This window comes from Lepidochelys kempii, chromosome 23 (assembly GCF_965140285.1).
Source record: "Lepidochelys kempii isolate rLepKem1 chromosome 23, rLepKem1.hap1, whole genome shotgun sequence".
NCBI classification, from domain to species: Eukaryota; Metazoa; Chordata; order Testudines; family Cheloniidae; genus Lepidochelys; species Lepidochelys kempii.
Window position 1 is genome coordinate 18,543,584 of NC_136402.1, and position 25,998 is coordinate 18,569,581.

General features: G+C 66.4%; 3 protein-coding genes across 8 annotated transcripts; 1 reads left to right on the forward strand and 2 right to left on the reverse strand.

The window, feature by feature from the left end:
• The first annotated feature begins 46 nt into the window (after positions 1 to 46).
• Positions 47 to 3,371, forward strand: PQBP1 (polyglutamine binding protein 1). 2 transcript variants are annotated; one of them, XM_078850268.1, is made up of 7 exons: positions 47 to 141; positions 1,213 to 1,294; positions 1,919 to 2,030; positions 2,161 to 2,270; positions 2,444 to 2,554; positions 2,830 to 2,890; positions 3,170 to 3,371. In XM_078850268.1, the coding sequence occupies exons 2-7, from the start codon at positions 1,228 to 1,230 to the stop codon at positions 3,324 to 3,326; spliced, it is 618 nt and encodes a 205-aa protein (XP_078706394.1). In that variant the 5' UTR covers positions 47 to 141; positions 1,213 to 1,227; the 3' UTR covers positions 3,327 to 3,371. The 2 variants fall into 2 exon arrangements, with proteins under 2 accessions (XP_078706394.1, XP_078706393.1); XM_078850267.1 differs by lacking the exon at positions 47 to 141 and adding an exon at positions 165 to 247.
• Positions 3,372 to 3,420: 49 nt separating this feature from the next.
• SLC35A2 (solute carrier family 35 member A2) lies at positions 3,421 to 12,311 on the reverse strand. 5 transcript variants are annotated; one of them, XM_078850254.1, is made up of 6 exons: positions 11,020 to 11,181; positions 9,283 to 9,465; positions 8,326 to 8,477; positions 7,439 to 8,153; positions 4,296 to 4,494; positions 3,421 to 3,511 (listed from the first exon to the last, which is right to left on the reverse strand). In XM_078850254.1, exons 1-4 carry the CDS (start codon positions 11,174 to 11,176, stop codon positions 7,440 to 7,442), a joined length of 1,206 nt encoding a protein of 401 aa, XP_078706380.1. In that variant the 5' UTR covers positions 11,177 to 11,181; the 3' UTR covers positions 3,421 to 3,511; positions 4,296 to 4,494; position 7,439. The 5 variants fall into 5 exon arrangements, with proteins under 5 accessions (XP_078706380.1, XP_078706378.1, XP_078706381.1 ...); XM_078850252.1 differs by having other exon boundaries at positions 3,424 to 3,511; positions 7,459 to 8,153; XM_078850255.1 differs by having other exon boundaries at positions 3,425 to 3,511; positions 7,459 to 8,153; positions 11,032 to 11,181.
• Positions 12,312 to 14,134: 1,823 nt separating this feature from the next.
• Positions 14,135 to 18,485, reverse strand: PIM2 (Pim-2 proto-oncogene, serine/threonine kinase). Its single transcript, XM_078850265.1, is given in 7 exon segments — positions 14,135 to 14,908; positions 15,327 to 15,503; positions 15,663 to 16,035; positions 16,592 to 16,642; positions 16,790 to 16,896; positions 17,980 to 18,029; positions 18,031 to 18,485. Coding segments are annotated over 7 exon segments (1,011 nt in total). The 5' UTR covers positions 18,114 to 18,485; the 3' UTR covers positions 14,135 to 14,738.
• Positions 18,486 to 25,998: the final 7,513 nt, after the last annotated feature.

The window sequence follows — 25,998 nt, forward strand, 5'->3', positions numbered from 1 at the left end:
TCGGAGGCTGGACCCTCTGCTCTATCCTTCCGATTGGCCAGCCGGAAAAGGAGAAGCGTGACGACACCGCCTCTCTCCCTCCCATTGGCCGGAGCCTGTCACATGGGCGGGGCGGCGGGAGCAAGTTGGCTGCGGGCTTAGGTGAGCGAGAGGGGAAGGCGAGGCCGCTGATTGGCCCGAGTGTGTCACGTGTGTGGCTGGAGGGTCTAGGGGCAGCCTAGGGAGTGGAGCGACCGGACGGAGACTGGTGGGGGAGGGGCCGGGGCCGGGGGGGAGCCCCCCCCCGGGCTGTGAGAAGGCGGGTGGGGGAGGGGCCGTGGCGGGAGCAGGTCTCCCCGGGGGCGCGGGGGGGATCCCGGGGGGGAGGGGCAGGTCTCCCCGGGGGCGCGGGGGGGACAGGCCGGGGGGGAGGGGCAGGTCTCCCCGGGAGGGCGGGGGGGAGCCCGGGGGGGAGGGGCAGGTCTCCCCGGGGGCGCGGGGGGGGACAGGCCGGGGGGGAGGGGCAGGTCTCCCCGGGAGGGCGGGGGGGACAGGCCGGGGGGGAGGGGCAGGTCTCCGCGGGGGCGCGGGGGGGGACAGGGAGGGGGGGAGGGGCAGGTGTCCCCGGGAGGGCGGGGGGGAGCCCGGGGGGGAGGGGCAGGTCTCCCCGGGGGCGCGGGGGGGGACAGGCCGGGGGGGAGGGGCAGGTCTCCCCGGGGGCGCGGGGGGGACAGGCCGGGGGGGAGGGGCAGGTCTCCGCGGGGGCGCGGGGGGGGACAGGGAGGGGGGGAGGGGCAGGTGTCCCCGGGAGGCCGGGGGGGAGGGGCAGGTCTCCCCGGGAGGCCGGGGGGGAGCCCGGGGGGGAGGGGCAGGTCTCCCCGGGAGGCCGGGGGGGGGGAGGCCGGGGGGGAGGGGCAGGTCTCCCCGGGGGCGCGGGGGGGACAGGCCGGGGGGGAGGGGCAGGTCTCCGCGGGGGGGGACAGGCCGGGGGGGAGGGGGGGAGGCCGGGGGGGAGGGGCAGGTCTCCCCGGGGGCGCGGGGGGGAGCCCGGGGGGGAGGGGCAGGTCTCCGCGGGGGCGCGGGGGGGGAGGCCGGGGGAGAGGGGCAGGTCTCCCCGGGGGCGCGGGGGGGAGCCCGGGGGGGAGGGGCAGGTCTCCGCGGGGGCGCGGGGGGGGACAGGCCGGGGCGGGGGCGAGCCCGGATCCCCCCAACTGACGCTTCCCCTCCCCCCAGGTTGGGCCGCTCCAGATGCCGCTGCCGGTGGCGCTTCAGTCCCGCCTGGCCAAGAGAGGCCTCCTCAAGCACGTGGAGCCCGGTGCGGGCGAGACACCTGCGCCCTGGGGGGGGGCGCCGTGGGGCAGGGAGCGGGGCTGGGGGGGATGCCGTGGGGCTGGGGCCGGGGGAGCTCCCCCTGGCAGGCAGGGCCCGGCGCTAAGGGGCTCTGTGGGGCCGGGCGCGGGGCTGGGGGGGATGCCGTGGGGCTGGGGCTGGGGGAGCTCTCCCTGGCAGGCAGGGCCCGGCGCTAAGGGGCTCCGTGGGGCAGGGAGCGGGGCTGGGGGGGATGCCATGGGGCTGGGGCTGGGGGAGCTCTCCCTGGCAGGCAGGGCCCGGCGCTAAGGGGCTCCGTGGGGCAGGGAGCGGGGCTGGGGGGATGCCGTGGGGCTGGGGCCGGGGGAGCTCCCCATGGCAGGCAGGGCCCGGCGCTAAGGGGCACCATGGGGCAGGGAGCGGGGCTGGGGGGGATGCCATGGGGCTGGGGGAGCTCTCCCTGGCAGGCAGGGCCCGGCGCTAAGGGGCTCCGTGGGGCAGGGAGCGGGGCTGGGGGGATGCCGTGGGGCTGGGGCCAGGGGAGCTCCCCATGGCAGGCAGGGCCCGGCGCTAAGGGGCACCATGGGGTAGGGATCCGCGGAGGGGGTTCTCTGACCCATGCTGTCCTTAGAGCCCGAGGAGGAGGTCATCGCGGAGGATTACGATGACGACCACGTGGATTACGAAGCCACCAGAATCGAGAACTTGCCACCCAACTGGTATAAAGTGTTCGACCCCATCTGGTAAGGTTGATCATCCCTGGGCGGTGTTATGTGCGGCTGTTCCCTAGCTGTCCTGCCCCAGAGGTGGCTGCATCTCAGCGTGCGTGCTATAACAGCAGGTGAATCTACTCTGTCTCCCCCTGCCCTCCAGCGGTCTTCCCTATTACTGGAACATGGAGAACGACCTGGTCTCCTGGCTCTCTCCCAACGACCCCAGCTCCATCATCACCAAAGCAGCTAAGAAGTTGAAAAACAGCCTAGGTAAAGGGAGGGGAGTGGGGTTAGTGGGGGGGAGGGGGCTGGGATTCAGAACTCCTGGGCTTCTGTCCCCAGCTCTGGGCAGGGCATGGGGTCCAGGGGCTTAGAGTGGGACAGGGCGGAGGGGCCCGGACGCCGGGGTTCCTTCAGGAGCTGTGTGTGTGTGTCTCCCCCAGAGGCTGACGAGAAGCCCGAGCGCCCCTACGAGAAGCCCGAGCGCGAGGAGGTGAAGGAGCGGCGTTACCATCGCCGGGAGGAGCTGGCGCCATATCCCAAAACCAAGAAAAGTGCGTGGGGGGACGGGACGGCGAGGGATGCAGCTGGATCCCTGCCAGCGTGGGGGGACAGGGAGGATGGGGGTGCCACGACATCCTGGAGAGGGTGGGGCTGAGCCCAGGGTGGGGAGCAGAGACATGGGGGGCAAAGAGGGATGAGTGAGGAGGGGAAGGGGGTGAATTAGTTCCTGGGGGGATGGGGTTGTATCTGGACTTGGGGGGGCGGGGCTTTGGGGGAGCACTCAACTTAGCAGGGTCTCTCCCTCCCCCTGCCTTTCCCTCCCCAGGCAGCCGCAAGGACGAGGAGCTAGACCCCATGGACCCCAGCGCCTACTCGGACGCCCCACGGTGAGATCTTGCTGCCCCTTCCCCCCCCGGGGGGTGTGGTGGGAGGGGGGCTGTAGTCCCACAGTGTGGCTTGGGGGGGGGGGTTGGAGAGGGAGTAGCAGGTGGGGGAGGGGCCAAGGGAGGGAGTTACAGAGGGGAAGGAGTTTGGGGGAGGGGCCTATTATGGTGGGGCGGGCTGTGGGGGAGGAGCTGAGAGGGGGGCTAAGGGGTGGGGTCTATTGCAGTGGGCGGGGCCTACCTGGGGGCTGTTGCACTGACCTGCGCGCACCCCCCCCGCAGGGGCACGTGGTCGACGGGGCTGCCCAAGCGCAATGAGGCGAAGACAGGGGCCGACACGACCGCGGCCGGGCCCCTGTTCCAGCAGCGCCCGTACCCCAGCCCGGGCGCCGTGCTGCGGGCCAATGCCGAGGCCTCCCGCGCCAAGCAACAGGACTGACATCCCCGCCCCCCTCTGTAATAAACCTGGAGAGATGCAGCTGGACCGACCGCAGTGTGTGCCCGGCCTGCAGGGGGTGCTCTCCCCGGCTGACAGGGCTGGTTCTCCGCTCCCTGCCACTTCTGCTCTCCTCTCCCCAGCGAGCTGCCGTACTTCCGCCCCCCAGCAGGGGCGATGGGTTGCCCCTGCCAGAGAAACCAGGTGTCCGGGGGGCAGAGAGCGGGTTTTTCCAAGCCTGCTGCATGGGGTGGTGTGTGGAGCGGGAGGGAAAGACTGGCAAAGCCACGGGGGGGTTGGGGACCTCCCCGTGATGTGTCTTCTGCTCTACATGGGGGGGAAGCATGGTTGGGGGCTGGAACCCCCCCTTTCCTCTGCCTCGATTTCCTGCTCCACAACCTGAAACTCTCCCACCCCCTGAATTTCTAGTGAGGGTCACACAAAATGTATTTCCCTGGTTCCTCGAGCCAGAGCTGGGAGAGAACCCAGGAGTCCTGGCTCCCAGCCCCCCCTGCTCTAACCACCAGATCCCCATTCTCCTCCCACAGCTGGGGAGAGAACCCAGGAGTCTTGCAGCCCCACAGATGACAGGACACACGTGACTTAGTGTCAAAATCCATGTTGGATAATAAATAGAAAAGGCCACAAGGGGAGTGATAAAAACTGGGGGTTCCACACGGCTGCCCCAGGGGACATTAATACTGAGCGGTTCATGCCTGGGTGCCCCCCCGCTTCCCCCCCCAAGCACTGGGGGACTTAAGCGAGGGGGACTGGCCACGCTGTGAGGGGGCGCATCCCCTTTTGGGACCTAGGAATGGCTGCCTGCCTTTTACGCAAGGGTAAACTGAGGCAGGGTGAAGCAGGAAATGGCAGTGAGGTGGAACTCTCAGCCCCCCCAGCTCTAACCCATCAGACCCCACTCCCCTCCCAGAGCGGGGGAGAGAACCCAGGAGTCTTGGCGCCCAGCCCTACCCTTCCACTGCATCTCTTCTTTCTGAAAGATGCTGGCAGGATCCCAGGCTGCCTCACCCGGCACCGAGATGCAGCCACCTCTGGGGCAGGGCAGAGGGGCCCCCTCGCCGAAGACGGGGCTGGATGTTCGGAGACGAGGTGACCATCATGCCCCCCCAGTCACTGCCTCACTCAGGATCCCTTCTCCTTACACGCCAGCCTGCAAGAGAGAAAAAGGAATGGTTGGACTTGGGGAGCTGGAGCCCAGAAAGAGGGTAGACCCCCTGCACCTGGCTCCCAGCCCTCCCCCACCACTCTAGCCACTAGACACCATTGCCCTCCCAGAGCTGGGGAGAGAACCCAGGAGTCCTGGCTCCCAGCCTTCCCCACCCCATCCCACAATCCAGTAGTTGATGCGGCACCCTGGAGTGCCCCAGCTCCCCCCACACCCTATGACTTCCCCTTCCCCCAGCTGTAGGAACTCAGGGCTATTAAGAAACTATCCCCCAGCACCCCACTTTCATTGCTAGTAGCGAAGAGTACAAGAGGGACAGTGGGGCTCTGTGCCCCATTCCCCCCCTCCGTCTGGGGCCAGATGGAAGGTGGCCCTCCCTAGAGGGGCAGGCCCCCATGTCCACTTCCTATCTCCCCCACATAGCCAGCCAGCCAGTCCCTCCCTGGGGCTCCAGCCTCCTAGCCCATCTCTGGGTGCTGCTGGTAAAGGCTGTTCTGTGCCTCAGTTTCCCCACTGCTGCCAACGTGACCTTTGTCTATTTCAACTGGAAACTGTTGGCGGTAGGGAATGTCTCTCCCTCTGGGTCTGGGCAGTGTCTGGCCCAATGAGGGGCTGAGATCTCAGCTGGGGGAGGGGGCGGCTCTGATCACGGTCTGTGGAGGTCTAGGCTTCCCAATCTCCGGGGAGGCTCCAGCGGGAGATAATACCACTACTGAACATGGCTATGTGCTGGGGTTGGGGGGTTGACTGGCTGGGGGGCAGTGTTGTAGTCACCCCCACCCCACACTTGGCACCCAGCCCTGGGAGAACTGGGGGGGATCTCAGCTGCGGGAGCCGGGTATTTCCCTGCCTGGGGGAAGCTGCTGTAGCAGGACTGGGCTGAGACCTGGCAAACTTCCCGCAGGAGCAGAGCCAGCGTCCCCCAGAGGGGACAGGCCCCGGACCCCATTCCCTGACTCAGCCAGTCCCTGCCCTGGGGCAGATGGGAGCCGGCACCCCCTAGAGGGGACAGGCCCCGTGCTCCACCCCCTGCCCCCCTCACCTGGCCGGCGCCCCCTGGAGGTGCCCATGCCCCATTCCCTGCCCCCCTGAACTGCCCCTGCAGCTAGGTGGGATCCGGCACCCACTAGAGGGGACATGGCCCATTCTCCAGCTGTTAGTAGGGTTAGAGGTCTGGACTAACACGAATCCTAGGACTCCCCCCCCCACACACACACATACACGTCCCCCCCATGTCAATCACCGAGCACGGCAGCTAAATAAATACAGTCTCTTTATTCTGCGCGGCGGCTCTGCACAGACAGGACAGCGGCCGCCAGGGTTACAGGCGTTTAAAAAAACCACCACCCCCCCGTCCGTACAAAATGTGTCACCCGGCATCTATGTTCAGTGTTAGTGCCCCAGCAGGAGTGCCCCCCCCCCCGAAAAACACAGCCAGCTGGCCCCTTGGCAAAGCAGCACTCCCCCTGGCTTTGGGGGAGGGAGAGAAACTGAGGCAGAGAGAGGGATGAGGCTGAGAATTGAACCCAGGAGTCCTGGCTCCCAGTCCCCCCCGCTCAAACCCACTAGACCCCACTCCCATCCCAGAGCAGGGGATAGAACCCAGGAGTCCTGGCTCCCAGCCCCACCCCTCAACAGCAGCATAGGGTAGAGTGACACTTAAAATGTATCTCATTGTCTCAGGTATGGGCCAGCCCCCAACGTGTCCAGTGGCCGTTGCTCCATAGAGTCACTGGGGCCAGCCCCGCAGCTGGTGGGAAGGGGTTTGCAGTGGAGTCCCGCAGATGATGCACATTCACACCGGCTGCTCCCCGCTGTGTGGTACCAACAGCGGCCTCTGTTCCCACTGCCACCGGGATGTGCCTGCCCAGGGACGCCGCCTCCCGACAGGGAAATATTGATTAGTAATTAATGGCAGGTCGCAGCCGTTTGCTCCCACCCAGCCGAGCCCCAAAGAGCTACAGAAATATGGAGCCAGGGCAGGTCAGCGTCCTGGAACACCCAGGGGAACTGAGGCACAGAGCTGGAGGAGGGACTCAGCTGAAATTTACAGACAGCGAGTCCTGACTCCCAGCCCCCTGGCTCTAACCACTAGACCCCACTCCACTCCTAAAGCCAGGAATAGAACCCAGGAGTCCTGGCTCCCATTCCCCCTGCTCTAACCACTAGATCCCACTCCCCTCCCAGATCCAGGGAGAGAATCCAGGAGTCCTGGCTCCCAGTCCCTCCCCCATGATTTAACATGGTGGGGGGCTGGGCTTGAGAGTACTCAGCAAAAGGGAGTGCTGTGGGGAATCCAGGGGGCAGCACTCCCACGCTGCCCGGGTGAACCATCACCCTTTGGAATGGTGGCAAGTCCTTCCTCCACGTGTCAGCTTGGTACGGCCGAGCCATTCCTGGGGGTTCCCTCCCGCCCCCCCGTCTTGATGCTCCATCCATCGGGGCTGCTTCGGGATCGTACAAAAATAATTCTCTGGCTCAATCCATTTGCCGACCCTCCTCGGCTTGGGGGGGACGAAAATCAAGGTCTCTCCCCCCTGTAGTGTGCACCTAAATGCCTCTCCTGGGCCAAAGGGGGGTGTGTGTCAGTCATCCTGACCCAGGAGAGGGGAATAGGGTCTGAGCTGGAGCAGGGTGGAGGACAGATATGGGGCGGGTCTAGGAAAGTGACTGGCTTGGGGGGGAGACAAGGTTATATGGGGGAGCAGCAGTTGAATGATTGGATGGGGGTGGAAAAGGGGGACATGCTTCTCCCCAAAGAGCTGTCAAGTGAGAGAGACTTGGGGGGGAAGCCAAGGTAGAAGGAGGGGCAGAGAGATGTGGGCGTTAAGGTCAGGGAGAGGCTATGGAGGGGGTCAGGGAGATGGAGGGGCTCACAGCCCAGAGAAGGGGTGCAGGAGATACCCCCCCAACCCACCCCCTTGCAGACCTCACTCAACCAGCACTGACTTGGGCGGGTAGCCCGGCTCGCTGTGCTCCTTGCCAAGGGGCAGCGGGGTAGTGGGCTCCTTGCAGGGGCCCAGGGGCGGCCCAGCCTTGGGCAGACTGTACATGTAGACGGCCCCGATGACCAGCCCCGCCCCCAGAACGAAGGGCGGGTGCAGGCGGAAGCCGAAGAGGTGCATGGAGGCCACGGTGGAGGCCACAATGGAGAGCGAGGTGGCGAAGCCCTTGAGGATGTTGTCCGCGTACTTCACCACCACGGCCACCAGGAGGCCGCCGAAGGCCTGGTTGAGGATCACGCCCCACACCACTGGGCTGTAGCCATGGAAGAAGCCTTGGGCGGCCACGGCTGCCCCCTCGGCCCACCACATGCCCAGCAGCCCCAGCAGGGTCCCGAAGATGCCCAGCTGCACATTGCGCAGCCAGACGGAGGCCGAGCTGCCCTTCAAGATCTTCTCAAAGTAGACGCCGGCGAAGCCCGAGGAGAGGCAGGAGACCACCACGGCGACCAGCCCAACCACGTAGCTCTGGCGGGCTGTGCCCGGGGAGCTCTGCCCGCCCGCCTGGCCCTGCTCCACCTGGACGATGGCCACGCCGGAGAAGAGCAGGAGCAGCGACAGCCACTGCAGGCGTGACAGGCTCTTGCGGAGCATCAGGACCGAGAAGATGGCCGTGGTCAGGATCTTCAGCTGGTAGGTGACCTGCGGGGCGGCGGGAAGGCAGGTCAGAATGGCGGGGGGCCAGGCTGGCATCCCCTCCTGACTGCCTGCCAACCCACAGATCCTCCCCCAGTCCCACATAGGACCCACCACCCGGTATCCCCCGGTCACACCGACGGACCCATCAAGCCCGGCATCAGGGCTGGGGTCCCACCTGGAAGGTGGCTGCCGGCAGGTTGGAGATGGCAACGTACTGGAGGTTGTTCTGCAGCGTGTAGATCAGCGAGGGCACCGCCAGCTTCAGCGTATCCATGTACTGCAGCACCACGGCGTCGTACAGGAACAGGGCGAACTGCTTCACGTTGCCTGAGGGCAGAGAGAGTGCCGGGGACGGCTCACCGGTCTGCCTGGCGCGGCACGGCGCCCCTGCCAGCCCAGACTGCCGGGGAGAGCGCCCCCTACCCAGCCTCTGTCCTACAGCGCCCGGCCCAGCCTACCAGGGGAGAGCGCCCGGACCCAGCCCTCCGCCCACTCCCCACAGCCCGGCCTGGCCTGCCAGGGGAGAGCGCCCCCTACCCAGCCCTCCACCCACTCCCCACAGCCCGGCCCAGACTGCCAGGGGAGAGCGCCCCCTACCCAGCCTCCTGCCCACTCCCCACAGCCCGGCCCGGCCTGCCAGGGGAGAGCACCCCCTACTCAACCTCTGTCCTATAGCACCCGGCCCGGACTGCCATGGGAGAGGACCCCCTACCCAGCCCTCCACCCACTCCCCACAGCCCGGCCCGGCCTGCCAGGGGAGAGCACCCCCTACTCAACCTCTGTCCTATAGCACCCGGCCCGGACTGCCATGGGAGAGGACCCCCTACCCAGCCCTCCACCCACTCCCCACAGCCCGGCCCAGACTGCCATGGGAGAGGACCCCCTACCCAGCCCTCCACCCACTCCCCACAGCCCGGCCCAGACTGCCAGGGGAGAGCACCCCCTACTCAACCTCTGTCCTATAGCACCCGGCCCGGACTACCATGGGAGAGCACCCCCTACCCAGCCCCCTGCCCTACAGCACCTCCTAGTGCCCAGCCCGGCCTGCCAGGGGACAGCACCCCCAACCCGCCAGGGGAGAGCGCCCCCGACCCAGCCCCCTGCCCACTCTCCACAGCCCAGTCCCCGCTACCTCGTTTCTGGAGGAAGATGAGCAGCAGGCAGGTGGCTCCCTTGAGGAGCTCAGCCATGACCACGGCCGTGGTGGCGAAGAAGCGCTCCCCGGGCAGGGTTCGCACGTAGCGGATGCTCAGGATGAGCGAGGCATTCTGGACCACCAGCACCGCCAGGCTGATGTACTTCAACCGATGGTTCCCTGCCGGGATGGGGACGGGTCAGACCCAGAGCAGCCAGCCTGGCATCCCCCTCTCCCCATCAGACCCCCCATGGCCTTTCACACACACTCCTTCCCTGCAACGCTGCACCCAGCCAATACCCCAATGCCAAAATCCCATGCCCCCCCTCCCCTTGCACACTGATCCATTGCACATGTAGAAGGCAGACTTCCCCCTCTTGGCCCCACCACACGCGGGATGCATTCAGGGAGCTCGCGGCGCTGAGATGCAGCCACCTCTGAGGCGGGACAGCTGGGAAACAACCACACACAACGTGCAGGGGGATGGCTCGCAGCACTGAGATGCAGCCACCTCTGGGACAGGGAAGCTGGGGAACAGCCGCACATAACGCTGCACAGGGACAGCTCGCCCTCTCCCTCAGGTGGTTCAACACTTATTTTCAGCCTCAATCACTGCCTGGCCAGTTTGTCCCCATTTCTTCTCGTGCCAGGGTTGTTGCTTAGCGTCAGTAGCTCTTTCCCCTGGTGCTTCAACCCCACCCCCGTCAGCCTGTGTTTTCAGCTCAGCTAGGCCAACTAGGCCCATGGCGAGATCGGCTCACTACTCCCCTGATCAGCCTTCTTCTGCCCCCTTTTTTCCCTCAGATGCGGGCTGCCCAGAATAGAACACAGGAGTCCGGAGGAGGCCCTCGTCGTTCATATGTTCCGATCTTGGCTGGAGACACCCCGGGGCCTTTTTCCCCAGCTCCAGCATCCCGATGAACCCAGTCTTTCTCCTCCTGTTTACAGCCAATGAGCTCCCCGCTCAGCCGCCAGAGACGTTACAATGAAATGAAAAACCTCAGCTCTGCGACGGGGCTTTCTACCCTGTGTCTGTGCAGCCCCTAACACCATGGAAATCTGCATGGTGACCCAACTGTAATTGAAACAATAAACGCCTAGTGCAGTGGAAGTTCGATTGTAGACCCTACCATAATAGAAACTGTCAACAACCACCGGGTAGGTGGGCCCACAATCTGATCTAAATGTTGCTTCCCGGCATGACTGATTGCAGCTAATTTCAACTCAGGAGCCCTGGATGAAAGACCGGCACCCAGACTGGCAGCACTTCAGGTGCCCGGGGGGATTTTGGCATCAGCTGAAGGGAACCAGTTGCAGCTAAGCAACTGGCTTCCTGCTGCACCTGGCTAAGCAAACACACACCTGTCCGGAGTCAAACCAGGAAACATGAGAAAAGGGTGGGGAATTTCCGTCCCTTGACTGCATTCCAATCCAAGGAATGGTCAGGCTGGCCTAGGGCTACCATAAGAGGGAAATCTGTCTGGCTATGCCGGAAATGGCTCACGCAGCACAGAGACGCAGCTGCCTCTGGGGTGGAGCAGCTGGGGAACAGCTACACATAACAGTGCACAACAATTGAGGAAAGGATACATAGGGGGGATCTGTCATCCAACAGAATCGCAGATCAGCCCTGGGGCCAGTGCTGGCTGCTGGGGGAGAGGCCCCTGCCGAGCTCCCCGCCCTGCAACACAGCGCCCCCAACAGCTTCTTAAAAGTCTACCTATCATCCTATACCTATTATCCTACCAGAGTACACCTTCTGACTCTGCTGCTCCTTCTCAAGGCCCTTGGATCCCGCCTCCGAGTGGGGAGAAGAGCAGGAAATCCCATTCCCCACCCCGTCTTTCTCTGCAGGGAGTCTCCCCTTTGTACAACCCACCCCCCTCATCATGGGGCCAGAGCTCCCCCTTGTACACCAGACACCCCCCTTTGTGTATGGCCAACCCCACACACTCCCCCTTCAGCAGCAGCAATTCCCTGGTCTTCCCAACTCCACCCCCTGCCCCACTCCCAGACCCCACTGCTCCCATGCTGTCCCAGTGTCTCAACCACCCCCCTTTGTAGTGTCTGCCCCTCCCAGGGCTCCCCCCCGCCGCCTTCCCCTGCATCCACCCCTCCCCCTCCCAGCGTCTCCCCCTGCTCCCCTGCCCCGTTCCTCAGTGTGTCCCCCTCCCCACATCATCTGCTCCCCCACCAACCCCCTGCCCCCGGCATCTCCCCACGGCAGCACGAGCCCTTTCCCCACAAACTCCCCCCACCCCGCAAGGCCAGGGACTCCCCCAGGTATCTACCCCTCCCCCCACCCACACCGGTGTCTGCCCCCCCATCACCAGGAGTGACCCATCCCCTCTGCACTGCCCACTGCCCCCCCCCCGCCTTCCCATGTCCACTTCCCTCCCAGTCCTGAGCCCCCCATTGGCATCAGCTCCCCCCCCTGGAGCCCCGGAGCTCCCCGCACCAGCCCCCGGCCCCCAGAGCCCCCCCCGGAGCCTGCCCCCCCCCGGCGCCTGCCCCCCCCCTGCCCCCAGAGCCCCCCCCGGAGCCTGCCCCCCCCTGCCCCCAGAGCCCCCCCCGGAGCCTGCCCCCGGAGCCCCCCCCGGAGCCTGCCCCCCCGGCCCCCGGAGCCCCCCCCGGAGCCTGCCCCCCCGGAGCCCCCCCCGGAGCCTGCCCCCCCCCTGCCCCCAGAGCCCCCCCCGGAGCCTGCCCCCCCCTGCCCCCAGAGCCCCCCCCGGAGCCTGCCCCCCCGGCCCCCGCCCCCCCCGGCCCCCAGAGCCCCCCCCGGCGCCTGCCCCCCCCCTGCCCCCAGAGCCCCCCCCGGAGCCTGCCCCCCCCTGCCCCCAGAGCCCCCCCCGGAGCCTGCCCCCAGAGCCCCCCCCCCGAGCCTGCCCCCCCGGCCCCCGGAGCCCCCCCCGGAGCCTGCCCCCAGAGCCCCCCCCGGAGCCTGCCCCCAGAGCCCCCCGGCCCAAGGTCTCACCCCCCGCTGCCGCCTGGTCCCCGCCGCTGCCAGCCCCCCCCGCCGCTGCCATGGTGGCAACTGCCCGGCAACCCCCGGACCCCGCCCCGCCGCCACTTCCGCATCTCCACTTCCGCTTCCGGCCCCACCGCGAGAGGCAGGCTAGAGCGGAGCGCGAGCGGGCGGACCATAGAGAGCGGGGGACGGGCTAGAGCGGAGCGCGGGGACCATAGAGTGCAAGGGGGCTGGCTAGAGCGGAGCCCCAGTGGGAGGACCCTTGAGAGCAGGGGTGGCTAGTGGTTAGATCGGGAGCCAGGGAGCCCGGACTCCTGGGTTCTCTCCCTGGCAAAGGGTGGGAGCCCGGACTCCTGGGTTCCAGCCCCAGAGCACACACCCCTGGGGCAGCAACCCGGCCCCTGGGCTCCCCTCCAGCCCCCAGCTCCCTGGTTTGGTTTCTCCCACCACAGGGCTGGGGGCAACGGGGGGCCAGGATGCATTTCAGGGGAGCCCGTGGACGGGGTAATTGCCGCGGGGCACCGCAGGTGCCAAAAGAGACCGGCCATGTCAGCTGCAGGGCACAAGCCCCATGTCCCATCCCCCCGAGCCAGCCAGGCCCAGCCCTGGGGCCGGGTGGGAGCCGACGCCCCCTAGAGGGGACAGGCCCCTGCCCCATTCCCCGCCCCCCTGAGCCAGCCAGGCCCAGCCCTGGGGCCGGGTGGGAGCCGGCGCCCCCTAGAGGGGACAGGCCCCTGCCCCATTCCCCGCCCCCCCGAGCCAGCCAGGCCCAGCCCTGGGGCCGGGTGGGAGCCGGCGCCCCCTAGAGGGGACAGGCCCCTGCCCCATTCCCCGCCCCCCCGAGCCAGCCAGGCCCAGCCCTGGGGCCGGGTGGGAGCCGGCGCCCCCTAGAGGGGACAGGCCCCTGCCCCATTCCCCGCCCCCCCGAGCCAGCCAGGCCCAGCCCTGGGGCCGGGTGGGAGCCGGCGCCCCCTAGAGGGGACAGGCCCCTGCCCCATTCCCCGCCCCCCCGAGCCAGCCAGGCCCAGCCCTGGGGCCGGGTGGGAGCCGGCGCCCCCTAGAGGGGACAGGCCCCTGCCCCATTCCCCGCCCCCCCGAGCCAGCCAGGCCCAGCCCTGGGGCCGGGTGGGAGCCGGCGCCCCCTAGAGGGGACAGGCCCCTGCCCCATTCCCCGCCCCCCCGAGCCAGCCAGGCCCAGCCCTGGGGCCGGGTGGGAGCCGGCGCCCCCTAGAGGGGACAGGCCCCTGCCCCATTCCCCGCCCCCCCGAGCCAGCCAGGCCCAGCCCTGGGGCCGGGTGGGAGCCGGCGCCCCCTAGAGGGGACAGGCCCCTGCCCCATTCCCCGCCCCCCCGAGCCAGCCAGGCCCAGCCCGGGGGCCGGGTGGGAGCCAGCACCCCCTAGAGGGGACAGGCCCCTGCCCCATTCCCTGCCCCCCTGAGCCAGCCAGGCCCCGCCCTGGGGCCGGGTGGGAGCCGGCGCCCCCTAGAGGGGACAGGCCCCTGCCCCATTCCCCGCCCCCTTGAGCTTTGAAGCCCCAGCTGGGACTGGGAAGAGTGTGGCTGGGGCGGGCGTATGAAACGCTGACAGGTGTTGGGGCGCGGTTGTTGTCACAGCAGGTGTGCGCAGGGCAGGGCAGGTAAATACAGGGCTGACGTAGGGGACGCCTGGTAAGTGTGTGTGCGTCACTGCTGGATCCGGGAGTGCTGGCTGGAACTACACCTTTAGTGTGGGTGAGGGGCTGGGAGCCAGGATGCCTGGGTTCTCTCCCTGGCTCTGAGAGGGGCCTGGGGCCTGGTAGGTTAGAGCTGGGGCAGGGATGAGAGTCAGGACTCCTGGGTTCCCACCTCCACATAGTGAGAGGAAGCACTGACTCTACAAAGATTTTCTGGATAAAGATAAAACCTCTTTTATTTAAATAGATTTTTCTTCCTCTCAATCCTGTACAGAATTGGTCTGAATCTCACGCTGGCACCGGGGTCCCCTGCATCGGGGCCCGTTAAGCAGCTTAGATAAGGTACCTCAGTCTCAGCCCAGTAAGCCACACCTTGGGGAGCGTACGAGGGGCTGGAAATGGGGGGGGCTAGAGCCCCCCAAACCTCATCCCCACCTCATGGGCTGGTACTGAGGGGAGCCCAGCTCATGGCAATACACAAGTATTTACACGTACAGAGACACGGCTGATCCTCGAGAGGGACCAGAATCCAAACCTCTAGCGGGGGAGGAGGAAGAACTGGGGGGAGGGAGGGAGGGAGGGACTGGGAGACAGGACTCCTGGGTTCTTTCCCCAGTTCTGGGAGGGGAGTTGGGTCTTAGTGGTTGGGGGCTGGGAGCCAGGACTCCTGGGTTCTATCCCCAGGTCTAGACACCTGTAAAACCAGGTCAACTCTGATCTCAGCTGGCCACAGGCCCAGCTGCCTTAGGCTGAAGTGGTCCCCATGGGTGGGTCCCCATCCCGGCAGGGAGATGCCGGGTAAAGCCAAGTCTTTCAGCAGCTGCTGTTGCCAGCGGTGCCCCTAGGGGGTGCTGGGTTCTGTGGCTCCTCCTCTGGTTGGAGCTGGGGATCTGGCTGCAGCCAGGGGTGCAGGAGAAGCTGCTCCAGTGTGGGTCGGTCTGCAGGCTCTGGGGACAGACACCACCGGATCACATCCTGGCAGCCTGGGGGGCAGGGGGAAAATGAGAAAGGAGGTTAGAGAGAACCCAGGAGTCCTGGCTCCCAGACCCCTCCCACCAATGCTGTACCCCCCACCCAACTAATCATTTTGGACAGGGGGGTGAGTGTGAAAGAATGAAAGATGAATGTGTCGGGCGCAGTACCCCAGAGGGCCAGCAGGGGGCAGTGCTGGGCGTAGGGAGCGCAGGGCCCCGGCGGGGGGCAGCGCTGGGCGTAGGGAGCAGGGAGCAGCGCTGGGTGTAGGGGACACAGGGCCCTGGCGGGGGGAAGCGCTGGGCGTAGGGGGCAGGGGGAAGCGCTGGGCGTAGGGGACACAGGGCCCCGGCGGGGGGCAGCGCTGGGCGTAGGGGGCAGGGGGCTGCGCTGGGCGTAGGGGGCAGGGCCCCGGCGGGGGGCGCTCACCGTCAGACAGGGGCTCCGGGAAGTGGAGCTGCGCGGCCAGGATCTCCTCGTCCCGCTGGAAGGGGACGTCACCGCAGGCCATGTCGTAGAGCAGGATGCCCAGGGACCAGACGGCAGCCGGCAGCACATGGTACTGCTGCAGGCCGACCCACTCCGGGGGGCTGTACACACGGGTGCCTGGGGAGAGGGGGGGCACACAGGTTAGCAGGGCTGGCTCCCGGAGGCGGGGAGAGAACCCAGGCATCCGGGCTCCCAGCTCCCCCCCCAGCTCTAACCCACCAGCCCCCAGTCCCTTCCCACAGCCAGGGAGAGAACCCAGGTGTCCGGGCTCCGCACCGTCAAACTCCGTGCAGACCGAGTCCCTCAGGAGGGCGCCGGAGCCGAAGTCGATGAGCTGGAGGCGGCCGGTGTGCAGCTCCACCAGGATGTTCTCGTCCTTGATGTCCCGATGTGCCACCCCCCGGGCGTGGCAGTGACCCACAGCCTCCAGCACCTGGCGGAAGAAGCGCCGGCTCTGCCCCTCGGCCAGGGGCCCCCGCTCCGTCACGTAGTCGAAGAGATCCTGGCAGGGCTCGGGCCGCTCCAGCACCAGGAGGAACCCCTCAGGGGTCTCGTACCAGTCCAGCAGGCGGATCACGCCCCGATGCCCGCCCCTGGCACACACCCGCTTCATCAGCATCACCTCCTGGGGCACCCGGAGGCCGCTGGGCTGTGGGGAGAGAGAAAGGGGGGAGACTGAGGCTGGGCCTTATGCTGCAGAGCCAAGGAGTCCTGGCTCCTAGTCTCCCCCTGCCCTAACCACTAGATCCCATTCCCATCCCGGGGCCGGGGAGAGAACCCAGGAGTCCTGGCAGTCACGGCCGGGCGCTGGGGGGTGCCGTGCTGCAGGGGGCAGTAGAGGTTATAGTGATTTCTATGATAAAGCACCTTCAGCCCATAGACCCGCCCCCTTTATTTGGACCCAATTGGAAAGGAGGAGTCTGGGTTTAATTTGCATAAATCCTTGTCCAAGGATCTAAGCGCCGTTTTGAGGACCCCAATGGGAATTTGCTGAGCTTGTCCCCTCGTTAACCTCCCCAGGCCCACAGTCAGGACACAGACTCAGCGTGAGTCATCAGGTGGAGCTTTCCAAAGGGGAAGCAATTAACCAGCAAGAGCACCCTGAGCTAACGAGTGGAGTCTAGGAATTAGCTCCTAAACTAAATGACCCCCCCCCCACACACACATCCAATCATTGCCTCAAGCCCCCTCCCCACAAAACTTACCAGCTTGGACCAGTGGGTCACTTTGTTTTTCCCGACGTGTTTGATGGCGACCTGCAGAGAGAGACAGAGATCAGGCCCCTGCCCCATTCCCCACCCCATTCCCTGAGCCAGCCAGTCCCGCCCTGGGGCCGAAGCCCCCCAGAGGGGACAGACCCCTGCCCCATTCCCCACACCCCTGGGGCCAGCCGGTTTTCTCACCTGCAGTCCATCAGCCAGCCGGTGACCAGCATAGACGGTCCCGAAGCCGCCCTTCCCGAGCAGCCCCCCAAGCTGATACACAGTGTCAAAGGCGTCTTTGTCCTTCCCTGGGGAGGGCAGAATGTTACTCTCGTGGAAAAGAGAACCCAGCTGTCCTGGCTTCTAGCCCCCACTCCCCTCCCAGGGCCGGGTGTCCCCCCACCCCAGCCCAAGGAATGAAGTGGGAGACAAGGGCAGGGCCGGTTCTGCAGAGGGGGAGCCAGGCATCGTGGCGGGCTCGGGGGAGATGAAGGGGCCCCAGAGAGCCCCGGGGAATGATACAGGGGAGAGGAGCCCCCCCAGGACCCCGGGGTGGGGGAGCTGTGGAACACAGAGACAGACCAGGTGTGAAAGTGAACGGAGAGAAATTGGAAATGTGGAGGGGAGGGGACGGGGCAGTGGGGCAGGAGAGGGGACAGTGGCGAGCGGGGCAGGGGCCAGGCCTCACCTCCGGGGAGTGGGACAGGAGCCAAGGCAGGAGAAGGGGAGGGGAGGGGGCAGTGGGGCAGGGCAGGGGAGAGGCCCGTGGGGCAGGAGTGGGCAGTGGACAGGGTGTCACCTCCGGGGCAGTGGGGCAGGAGGGGACAGTGGGGTGGGAGCTGTGGGGCAGTGGTGCAGTAGGAGGATGGGGGCCATGGGGCAGGAGGGGGGGAGGGAAGGGGGCTGTGGGGCAGGAGGGGACAGTGGGGTGGGAGCTGTGGGGCAGTGGTGCAGTAGGAGGATGGGGGCCATGGGGCAGGAGGGGGGGGAGGGAAGGGGGCCGTGGGGCAGGAGGGGACAGTGGGGTGGGGACTGTGGGGCAGGAGGGGGCCACAGGGCAGGAGAGGGGAGGGAAGGGGGCAGTGGGGCAGGGCAGGGGAGAGGCCCGTGGGGCAGGAGGGGGCAGTGGACAGGGTGTCACCTCCGGGGCAGTGGGGCAGGAGGGGACAGTGGGGTGGGAGCTGTGGGGCAGTGGTGCAGTAGGAGGATGGGGGCCATGGGGCAGGAGGGGGGGGAGGGAAGGGGGCCGTGGGGCAGGAGGGGACAGTGGGGTGGGGACTGTGGGGCAGGAGGGGGCCACAGGGCAGGAGAGGGGAGGGAAGGGTGCAGTGGGGCAGGAGGGGGCTTGGGGGGCAGGAGCAGGGGGGGCAGGGGCAGGGGCCGGGCCTCACCTCCGGGGCAGCAGCGCCCCCCCGTGGCCTGGGGCAGCATCGCGCCCCCCGCCCCGCAGCCTCGGACCCCGCAGCCGCCCCGAGCTCAGCCCCGGACCGACTCGCGCCACGCCGCGCGGCTGCCTCGCGACCATCGCGCCGCCAGCCAACCAGCGCCGGCCTCATTTGCATGGCCCCGCCCCGCCGGCCGCCGCGGCGGGCGTCGAGGTGATTTTCCAGGAATCGGGGCGGGGGCGGGAGCGGGAGCGGGAGCGGGGGGGGGCGGAGCGGGAGCGGGAGCGGAGCCGTCGCGGTTCCTCGGAGCTCGGTCGCGGCCGAACCAGCCGCCGCGGCGCCTCGCACGTCCCTCACCCTCAGCGAGGGACCGGCTGCGCCGCGGGAACTGCTGGGGCAGGGCGAGAACCCAGGCGTCCGGGCTCCCAGCCTTTCCCAGAGCCAGGAGGAACCCAGGCGTCCGGGCTCCCAGGGGACATGTCAGCCCTCCACTCTCGCCCTGCAGCCCCCCCCAGCTCGGCCGGTGCCCCTCACTCCCGACCCGCAGCCCCCAGCCCCGCCCCAGCTCTGCCGGTGCCCCTCACTCCCGACCCGCAGCCCCCTGCCCCGCCGGCTCCCCTCACTCCCGACCCACAGCCCCCAGCCCCCCCAGCTCTGCCGGTGCCCCTCACTCCCGACCCGCAGCCCCCAGCTCGGCCGGTGCCCCTCACTCCCGACCCGCAGCCCCCAGCCCCCCCCAGCTCGGCCGGTGCCCCTCACTCCCGACCCGCAGCCCCCAGCCCCACCCCAGCTCAGCCGGTGCCCCTCACTCCCGACCCGCAGCCCCCAGCCCCCCCAGCTCTGCCGGTGCCCCTCACTCCCGACCCGCAGCCCCCAGCTTGGCCGGTGCCCCTCACTCCCGACCCACAGCCCCCCAGCTCGGCTCGTGCCCCTCTGTCACAGAGTGTGGGGGAGTCCAGGCCCTGCACCCCTCTTCCCGGGATTCACTGAGACTCTCAGCCAGCCAGTAAAACAGGAGGTTTATTGGACAACAGGAACACAGTCCAAAACAGAGCTTGTGGGTACCCCCAGGACCCCTCAGTCACGTCCTTCTGGGGGAGCAGGGAGCTTAGACCCCAGCCCTGGGGTTCCCTGTGTTCCTCCCCCCAGCCCCAAACTGAAACTAACCCCCCCCCCAGCCGGTTCCCTGCTGCAGCCTCCGTCCACATTCCTGGCCGAGGTGTCACCCTCCCCTCCTGGCTCAGGTGACAGGCTCTCAGGTCTCCCATCCCCTGGGCACATCCCCAGGGCACATCCCCAGGTCAACACTCCCCCCTCCCTGCGGAGCGGGGTCACTGTGACCAGTGACCTGGGGAAGTTCGGGGCCCCCTCTCCGGGACAGCGCATCCGCTATCAGGTTGGCCCTTCCCTTCACGTGGACCACGTCCATGTCGTAATCCTGCAGGAGCAGGCTCCATCTCAGGAGCTTGGCCTTGGCTCCTTTCATCTGGTGCAGCCAGCTCGGGGGGAGCGGTCGGTGTAGACGGTGAAGTGTCGCCCGAAGAGATAGGGCTCTAGTTTCTTGAGGGCCCACACCATGGCCAGGCACTCCTTCTCGATGGCCGCATAGTGTTGCTCCCGGGGTAGCAGCTTCTTGCTCAGGTACACGATGGGGTGTCTCTCCCCCTTTCCATCCTCCTGCATTAACACCGCCCCCAGTCCCGTGTCGGAGGCGTCGGTGAACACCACAAAGGGCTTGTCAAAGTCTGGGTTTGCCAGAACTGGGCCACTGACCAGAGCCTCCTTCAGCGCCCGGAAAGCCTCCTGGCACTGCTCGGTCCAGACCATCTTGTCTGGCTTCCCCTTCTTGCCTAGCTCAGTGATGGGGGTGGCTATGGCGCTAAAGTGGGGCACAAATCGTCAGTAGTATCCTGCCATCCCAATAAAGGCTTGGACCTGCTTTTTGGTGTGGGGAGCGGGCCAGTCTCTGATCACCTCCACCTTGGCTGGTTCCGGCTTTAGGCGGCCGCTCCCCACCCGATGGCCCAGGTAAGACACTTCCGCCATCCCCACCTTGCACTTCTCTGCTTTTACAGTCAGCCCAGCCCCCTGGAGTCGGTCCAGCACTTGTCTAACCTGGGACACGTGGTCCTCCCAGGTCTGGCTAAAGACACAGATGTCATCAATATACGCCACAGCAAAACTCTCCATCCCCCTCAGGAGCTGGCCCACCAGGCGCTGGAAGGTGGCCGGCGCTCCCTTGAGGCCAAACAGCAGGGTCAGGAACTCATAGAGCCCCAGAGGGGTGATAAAGGCCGATTTCAGCCGGGCATCTGCATCCAGCGGCACTTGCCAGTAGCCCTTTGTAAGGTCCATGGTGGTAAGGTACTGAGCTCCTCCCAGCTTGTCTAGGAGCTCGTCTGGTCTGGGCATGGGGTAGGCATCAGATACAGTGATGGCATTGAGCTTCCGATAGTCCACACAGAACCGGACCGACCCGTCCTTTTTGGGGACCAGCACCACCGGCGAGACCCAAGGGCTGGCAGATGGCTGGATCACCCCCAAAGCCAGCATGTCCGGGACCTCTCTTTCCAGGTCCTGAGCAGTTTTCCCTGTGACTCAGAAGGGGGAGCATCTTATCGGCGGGTGCGACCCTGTCTGCACCCGGTGGACAGTCAGATTAGTGCGTCCAGGCTGGTTGGAAAACAGCTGTCGGGATGGATGCAGCACCTCCCTGACCTCAGCTTGCTGGGCAGGGTTAGCTGATCCGAGAGGGGAATTGTTTCCAGGGGGGAACCAGCTCTGGTCCCAGGGAATAGATCTACTAAAGGGTCATCTCCCTGCTCCTCCCTCTGTCCGCACACGGCCAACACCACATTCCCCCTGGCATAATATGGCTTCATCATATTCACATGGTACACCCGGCGGTGGTGCGCCCGGTTCGACAGCTCCACCACATAGTTTACCTCATTGAGCTGCTTGACGACCTTGAAAGGGCCCTCCCAGGCGGCCTGTAGTTTGTTCTTTCTCACCGGGATGAGAACCATCACCGGATCCCCGGTGGCGTAGGCACGGGCCCGTGCCGTGCGGTCATACCAGACCTTCTGCTTCCTCTGGGCTCTGGCCAGATTCTCCCTGGCCAGGCCCATGAGTTCAGCCAGTCTCTCTCGGAAGATCAGGACATACCCCACCCTGACTCTCCATCGGGAGTGGCCTTCCCCTCCCACTCGTCTCTCATCAGGTCCAGGGGGCCCCTCACCCTCCTTCCATATAACAGTTCGAAAAGCGAAAATCCGGTAGACTCCTGGGGCACCTCCCTGTACGCGAACAGCAGGTGCGGTAAGTACTTGTCCCAATCCTGCGGGTGCTGGTTCATAAAGGTTTTCAGCATCATCTTTAGCGTCCCATTGAACCTCTCCACCAGCCCATTGGACTGGGGGTGATAAGCTGAGGCCCAGTCGTGCCGGACCCCACATTTCTCCCACAAGCACCGGAGCAGGGCCGACATGAAGTTGGAGCCTTGGTCTGTCAAGACTTCCTCGGGGAACCCCACTCGGCTGAAAATGGTCAGGAGCATCGGCCACGGTGTCGGCTTCAATGGAAGCTAAGGGCACTGCCTCGGGGTAGCGGGTGGCAAAATCTACCACCACCAGAATGTATTTCTTCCCCGACCGGGTCGTCCTGCTGAGAGGCCCCACGATGTCCATGGCCACCTTCTGGAAAGGCTCCTCTGTGATGGGCAAAGGTCTCAAAGCCGCTTTCCCCTTGTCCCGGGCCTTCCCCACCCTCTGACAGGGGTCGCAGGATCGGCAATACTGCCGGACCGTGGTAAAGACCCCGGGCCAGTAAAAGTTCTGTAGCAACCTCTGCCGGGTGCGCCGGATTCCCTGGTGCCCTGCGAGGGGGATGTCATGGGCCAGGTACAGGAGCCTGCGGCGATACTTCTGGGGGACCACCAGCTGCCTCCTGATCCCACAGGACTCTACTTCCCTTGTGGGAGCCCATTCTCGGTACAGGAACCCCTTCTCCCACAGGAACCTCTCCTGGCAGCCTCTCCTCATGGTCCGTCCCACACCGAGGTCGGCCAGGTCCCTGAGCTTCCGCAAGGAGGGATCTTTCCTCAACTCGGCCTGGAACTCAGCGGCTGGGGAAGGGATGGGGCCCGGTTCCCTCTCGCTGGCCAGGTCCGAGGCCTCCGCCTCTCTGAGCCGTGCCCCTCGGCCCTCCCTCCCCACCAGGGTAGGGTCCTGCGCCTCCGGTGTGGTACCCTCCCCGAGGTCAGGGCGCAGTGCCCCTCGCCGGCTCTGGTTATGTGTCACAACCAGGGCGGTCTGGGGCTTGCTTAGCCAGTCCTCTAGGTCTCCCCCCATCAAAACCTCAGTGGGCAAATGGCGATGTACCCCCACATCCTCGGGGCCCTCCTTGGCCCCCCATTTCAGATGTACCCTTGCCATGGGCACCTTGAATGGGGTCCTGCCCACCCCCATCAGGGTCAGGTAGGTCTTGGGCACCACCCGATCTGGGGCCACCACCTCGGGCCGGGCCAGCGTCACCTCCGCTCCCGTATCCCAGTATCCATTGACCTTCCTCCCATCCACCTCCAGGGGAACAAGGCACTCTCTCCGGAGGGACAGCCCCGCGCCCACCCTGTAAACTGAGCACCCTGAGTCCAGAGCTTCCAGCCGTCTGGCGGAGCTGGCCTGGGGTACTCTTCCCTCCTGAGCAGGTGGTAAACTGGCAGCCCCCCTTGCCTGGGTCGTCTGCCCCTCGTCCAGCTGGGTCCCTACCCAGTTAACCCTGGGTAGGTTGGGTCTGCTCAGTCTGTCCCTGAGCCCGGGGCACTGGGACCGTACGTGGCCTCTCTGGCCACAGTGATAGCAGCTCAGGTCACGTTGGTCCCCTCGAGCGGGTCGGAGGGGCCCGACGCCAGGCGTTCCCCGTGGGAGGGGGTTCCCCCTATTTCCCCGCTGGGAGGCCCCATGGTGACTCTCTCTCTGCATCGGGGGGGGCCTGTTCTTTTGGGGCTCCTCCCGGCTACCCCCTGACCGACTGTTCACGAACTCGTCGGCCAGCTGCCCTGCGTGCTGGGGGTTCTCGAGCTTTTTGTCCACCAGCCACAGCCTCAGGTCGGAAGGGCACTGATCATACAGTTGCTCCAGTACGATTAGGTCCAGCAGGTCCTCTTTAGCTCGGGCCCCAGCTGTCCACTTGCCGGCATATCCCTGCATCCGGTTGACCAGTTGTAGGTAGGTGACCTCAGGCGTTTTACGCTGACTCCGGAACCTTCTCCGGTACATCTCGGGGGTCAGCCCAAACTCACGGAGCAGGGCCTGCTTGAACAGTTCATAGTCCCCTGCCTCCGGCCCTGTCATTCGGCTGTACACCTCCACGGCTTTGGGGTCCAGTAAGGGGGTGAGGAACTGGAGCCTGTCTGCGGGGTCAACCCTGTGCAGCTCACAGGCATTCTCAAAGGCCGTCAGGAAGCTATCTATGTCCTCCCCCTCCTTCCGCTGGGCCAGGAAGCACTTATCAAAGCTCCTTGCAGTCTTGGGTCCCCCCGCACTCACCGCAGCCGGGGTCCCACTGCTCCTCAGCCTGGCCAGCTCCAGTTCATGCTGCCTTTGTTTCTCCTTCTCCTGACGCTCCCTCTCCTTCTCCTGACGCTCCCTCTCCTTCTCCTCCTGTTCATGTGGACGTTGTTTCTCCTCATGTTGACGTTGTTTTTCATGATCCTCCAGCTCCCTCATTTTCATCTCCCTCTCCCATTCCAGCCGCCTCCACTCCAGGGATGGGGAGCTCCACCGGGAGGATCCCCTGCTGAGTGCCGGGGTCAGGGTGCCCTCGGTATTCGCTGGGCTTCCCCCAACCCCTCCCCCAGACATAGGTAGGAAGGGTCTCAGGATGTCCTCAGCAGCAGTCTGACCCCTCCCAGCCCGGTCAGGCCCCAGGGCCCACGCTGCGTCTGCCGGGCAGCTTCCCTCAGGGGCAGGGATTGGGTCATCCAAGCGATCCCTCTCCTCCAACTGGGCAATCAGCTGTTCCTTGGTGGACCTCCTGATGTGCAGCCCCCTCTGCCTGCACAGCTCCACCAGGTCGCTCTTAAGGCGTTTAGCGTACATCTCCCTGCTGGCCACTCGCAGGCCGGGCAGCTTCCCACGGTTTCCAGGAAAAGCCCTTAGCATGCCAGTCCTTCTTGAGGTCACCACCTCTTTGCCAGGGTCGAGCTGCAGACTCCTCCGCCCCTGGGACCGCTCGCTGCAATCCCCCGGGGGACCCTGTTACTGCAAAAGTCCTTCTCTCTGGTCACACATTCCCAGGGGTTAACTGCCCCTTGAAACCATCTCTCTCTGAATCTTCAGCATGCCTGGTCCCCGTCAATTCCCCTTCGTTTTACTGCTCCCCAGTCACTTACTGCAGGAAGCGCCGTTCACGGGGTGCAGTAAATCCCACCGCTGCCACCAGTTGTCACAGAGTGTGGGGGAGTCCAGGCCCTGCACCCCTCTTCCTGGGATTCACTGAGACTCTCAGCCAGCCAGTAAAACAGAAGGTTTATTGGACAACAGGAACACAGTCCACAACAGAGCTTGTGGGTACAACCAGGACCCCTCAGTCACGTCCTTCTGGGGGAGCAGGGAACTTAGACCCAGCCCTGGGGTTCCCTGTGTTCCTCCACCCAGCCCCAAACTGAAACTAACCCCCCCGCAGCCGGCTCTCTCCTGCAGCCTCCGTCCACATTCCTGGCCGAGGTGTCACCTCCCCCTCCTGGCTCAGGTGACAGGCTCTCAGGTCTCCCCTCCCCAGGGCACATCCCCAGGTCAACACTCCCCCCTCCCTGCTGCCCCTCACTCCCGACCCGCAGCCCCGCCGGTGCCCCTCACTCCCGAACCGCAGCCCCCAGCTCGACCGGTGCCCCTCACTCCCGACCCGCAGCCCCCAGCCCCGCCGGTGCCCCTCACTCCCGACCCGCAGCCCCCAGCCCCGCCGGTGCCCCTCACTCCCGACCCGCAGCCCCCAGCCCCGCCGGTGCCCCTCACTCCCGACCCGCAGCCCCCAGCCCGTCGGTGCCCCTCACTCCCGACCCGCAGCCTCCAGCCCCGCCGGTGCCCCTCACTCCCGACCCGCAGCCCCCAGCTCGGCCGGTGCCCCTCACTCCCGACCCGCAGCCCCCAGCTCGACCGGTGCCCCTCACTCCCGACCCGCAGCCCCCAGCCCCGCCGGTGCCCCTCACTCCCGACCCGCAGCCCCCAGCCCGCCGGTGCCCCTCACTCCCGACCCGCAGCCTCCAGCCCCGCCGGTGCCCCTCACTCCCGACCCGCAGCCCCCAGCTCGACCGGTGCCCCTCACTCCCGACCCGCAGCCCCCAGCCCCGCCGGTGCCCCTCACTCCCGACCCGCAGCCCCCACTAGCCCGGCCCTGGCCCCCCCAGCTCTGATCTAGTGGCTGGAGTGCAGGTTGGGAGCCCGGATGCCTGGGTTCTCTCCTGGCTCTGGGAGGCATGTGGCATGGCCGTGAAGGAGGTGTCACTTACCCCTGCAGGGCCCCTGCTGCCCTAAGGCAACAAGCAGACCCCCCCCCACGCTGGAGACCCTGGTGCAGGGACCCCCCCTCACGCAGACCCTGGAGCAGGGACCCCCCCACCCCCGTCCTGGGTGGCCCCTGGAGGCAGGAACTGGGGCTCCCTGTTCACAAATCCCCATTTCCCCTCCCCCGCCCGCAGTTTTCTGAGGGCGTTTGCGTAGGTCCTACCAAAACACCCCCCAGGGAGAGACCTGGGCCGGGCAGGGGCAAGATGAAGGGTCACTGCCGGGTGCTGGGGGGGCTTCAGTGCTTTGATCTAACCCCAAAGGCAGTCCCCCCCTGCTCTCAGCCCCAGAGCCATGGAGGGAACCCAGGAGTCCTGGCTCCCAGCCCCACCCCCTCTAACCACTAGACCCCACTCCCCTCCCAGAGCCACGCAGAGACCCAGGAGTCCGGGCTCCCAGATCCCCTTTTCTATCCCACCGGACACCCCCCCACCCCGTGAAGAAAATTCACTGCAAAATGGAA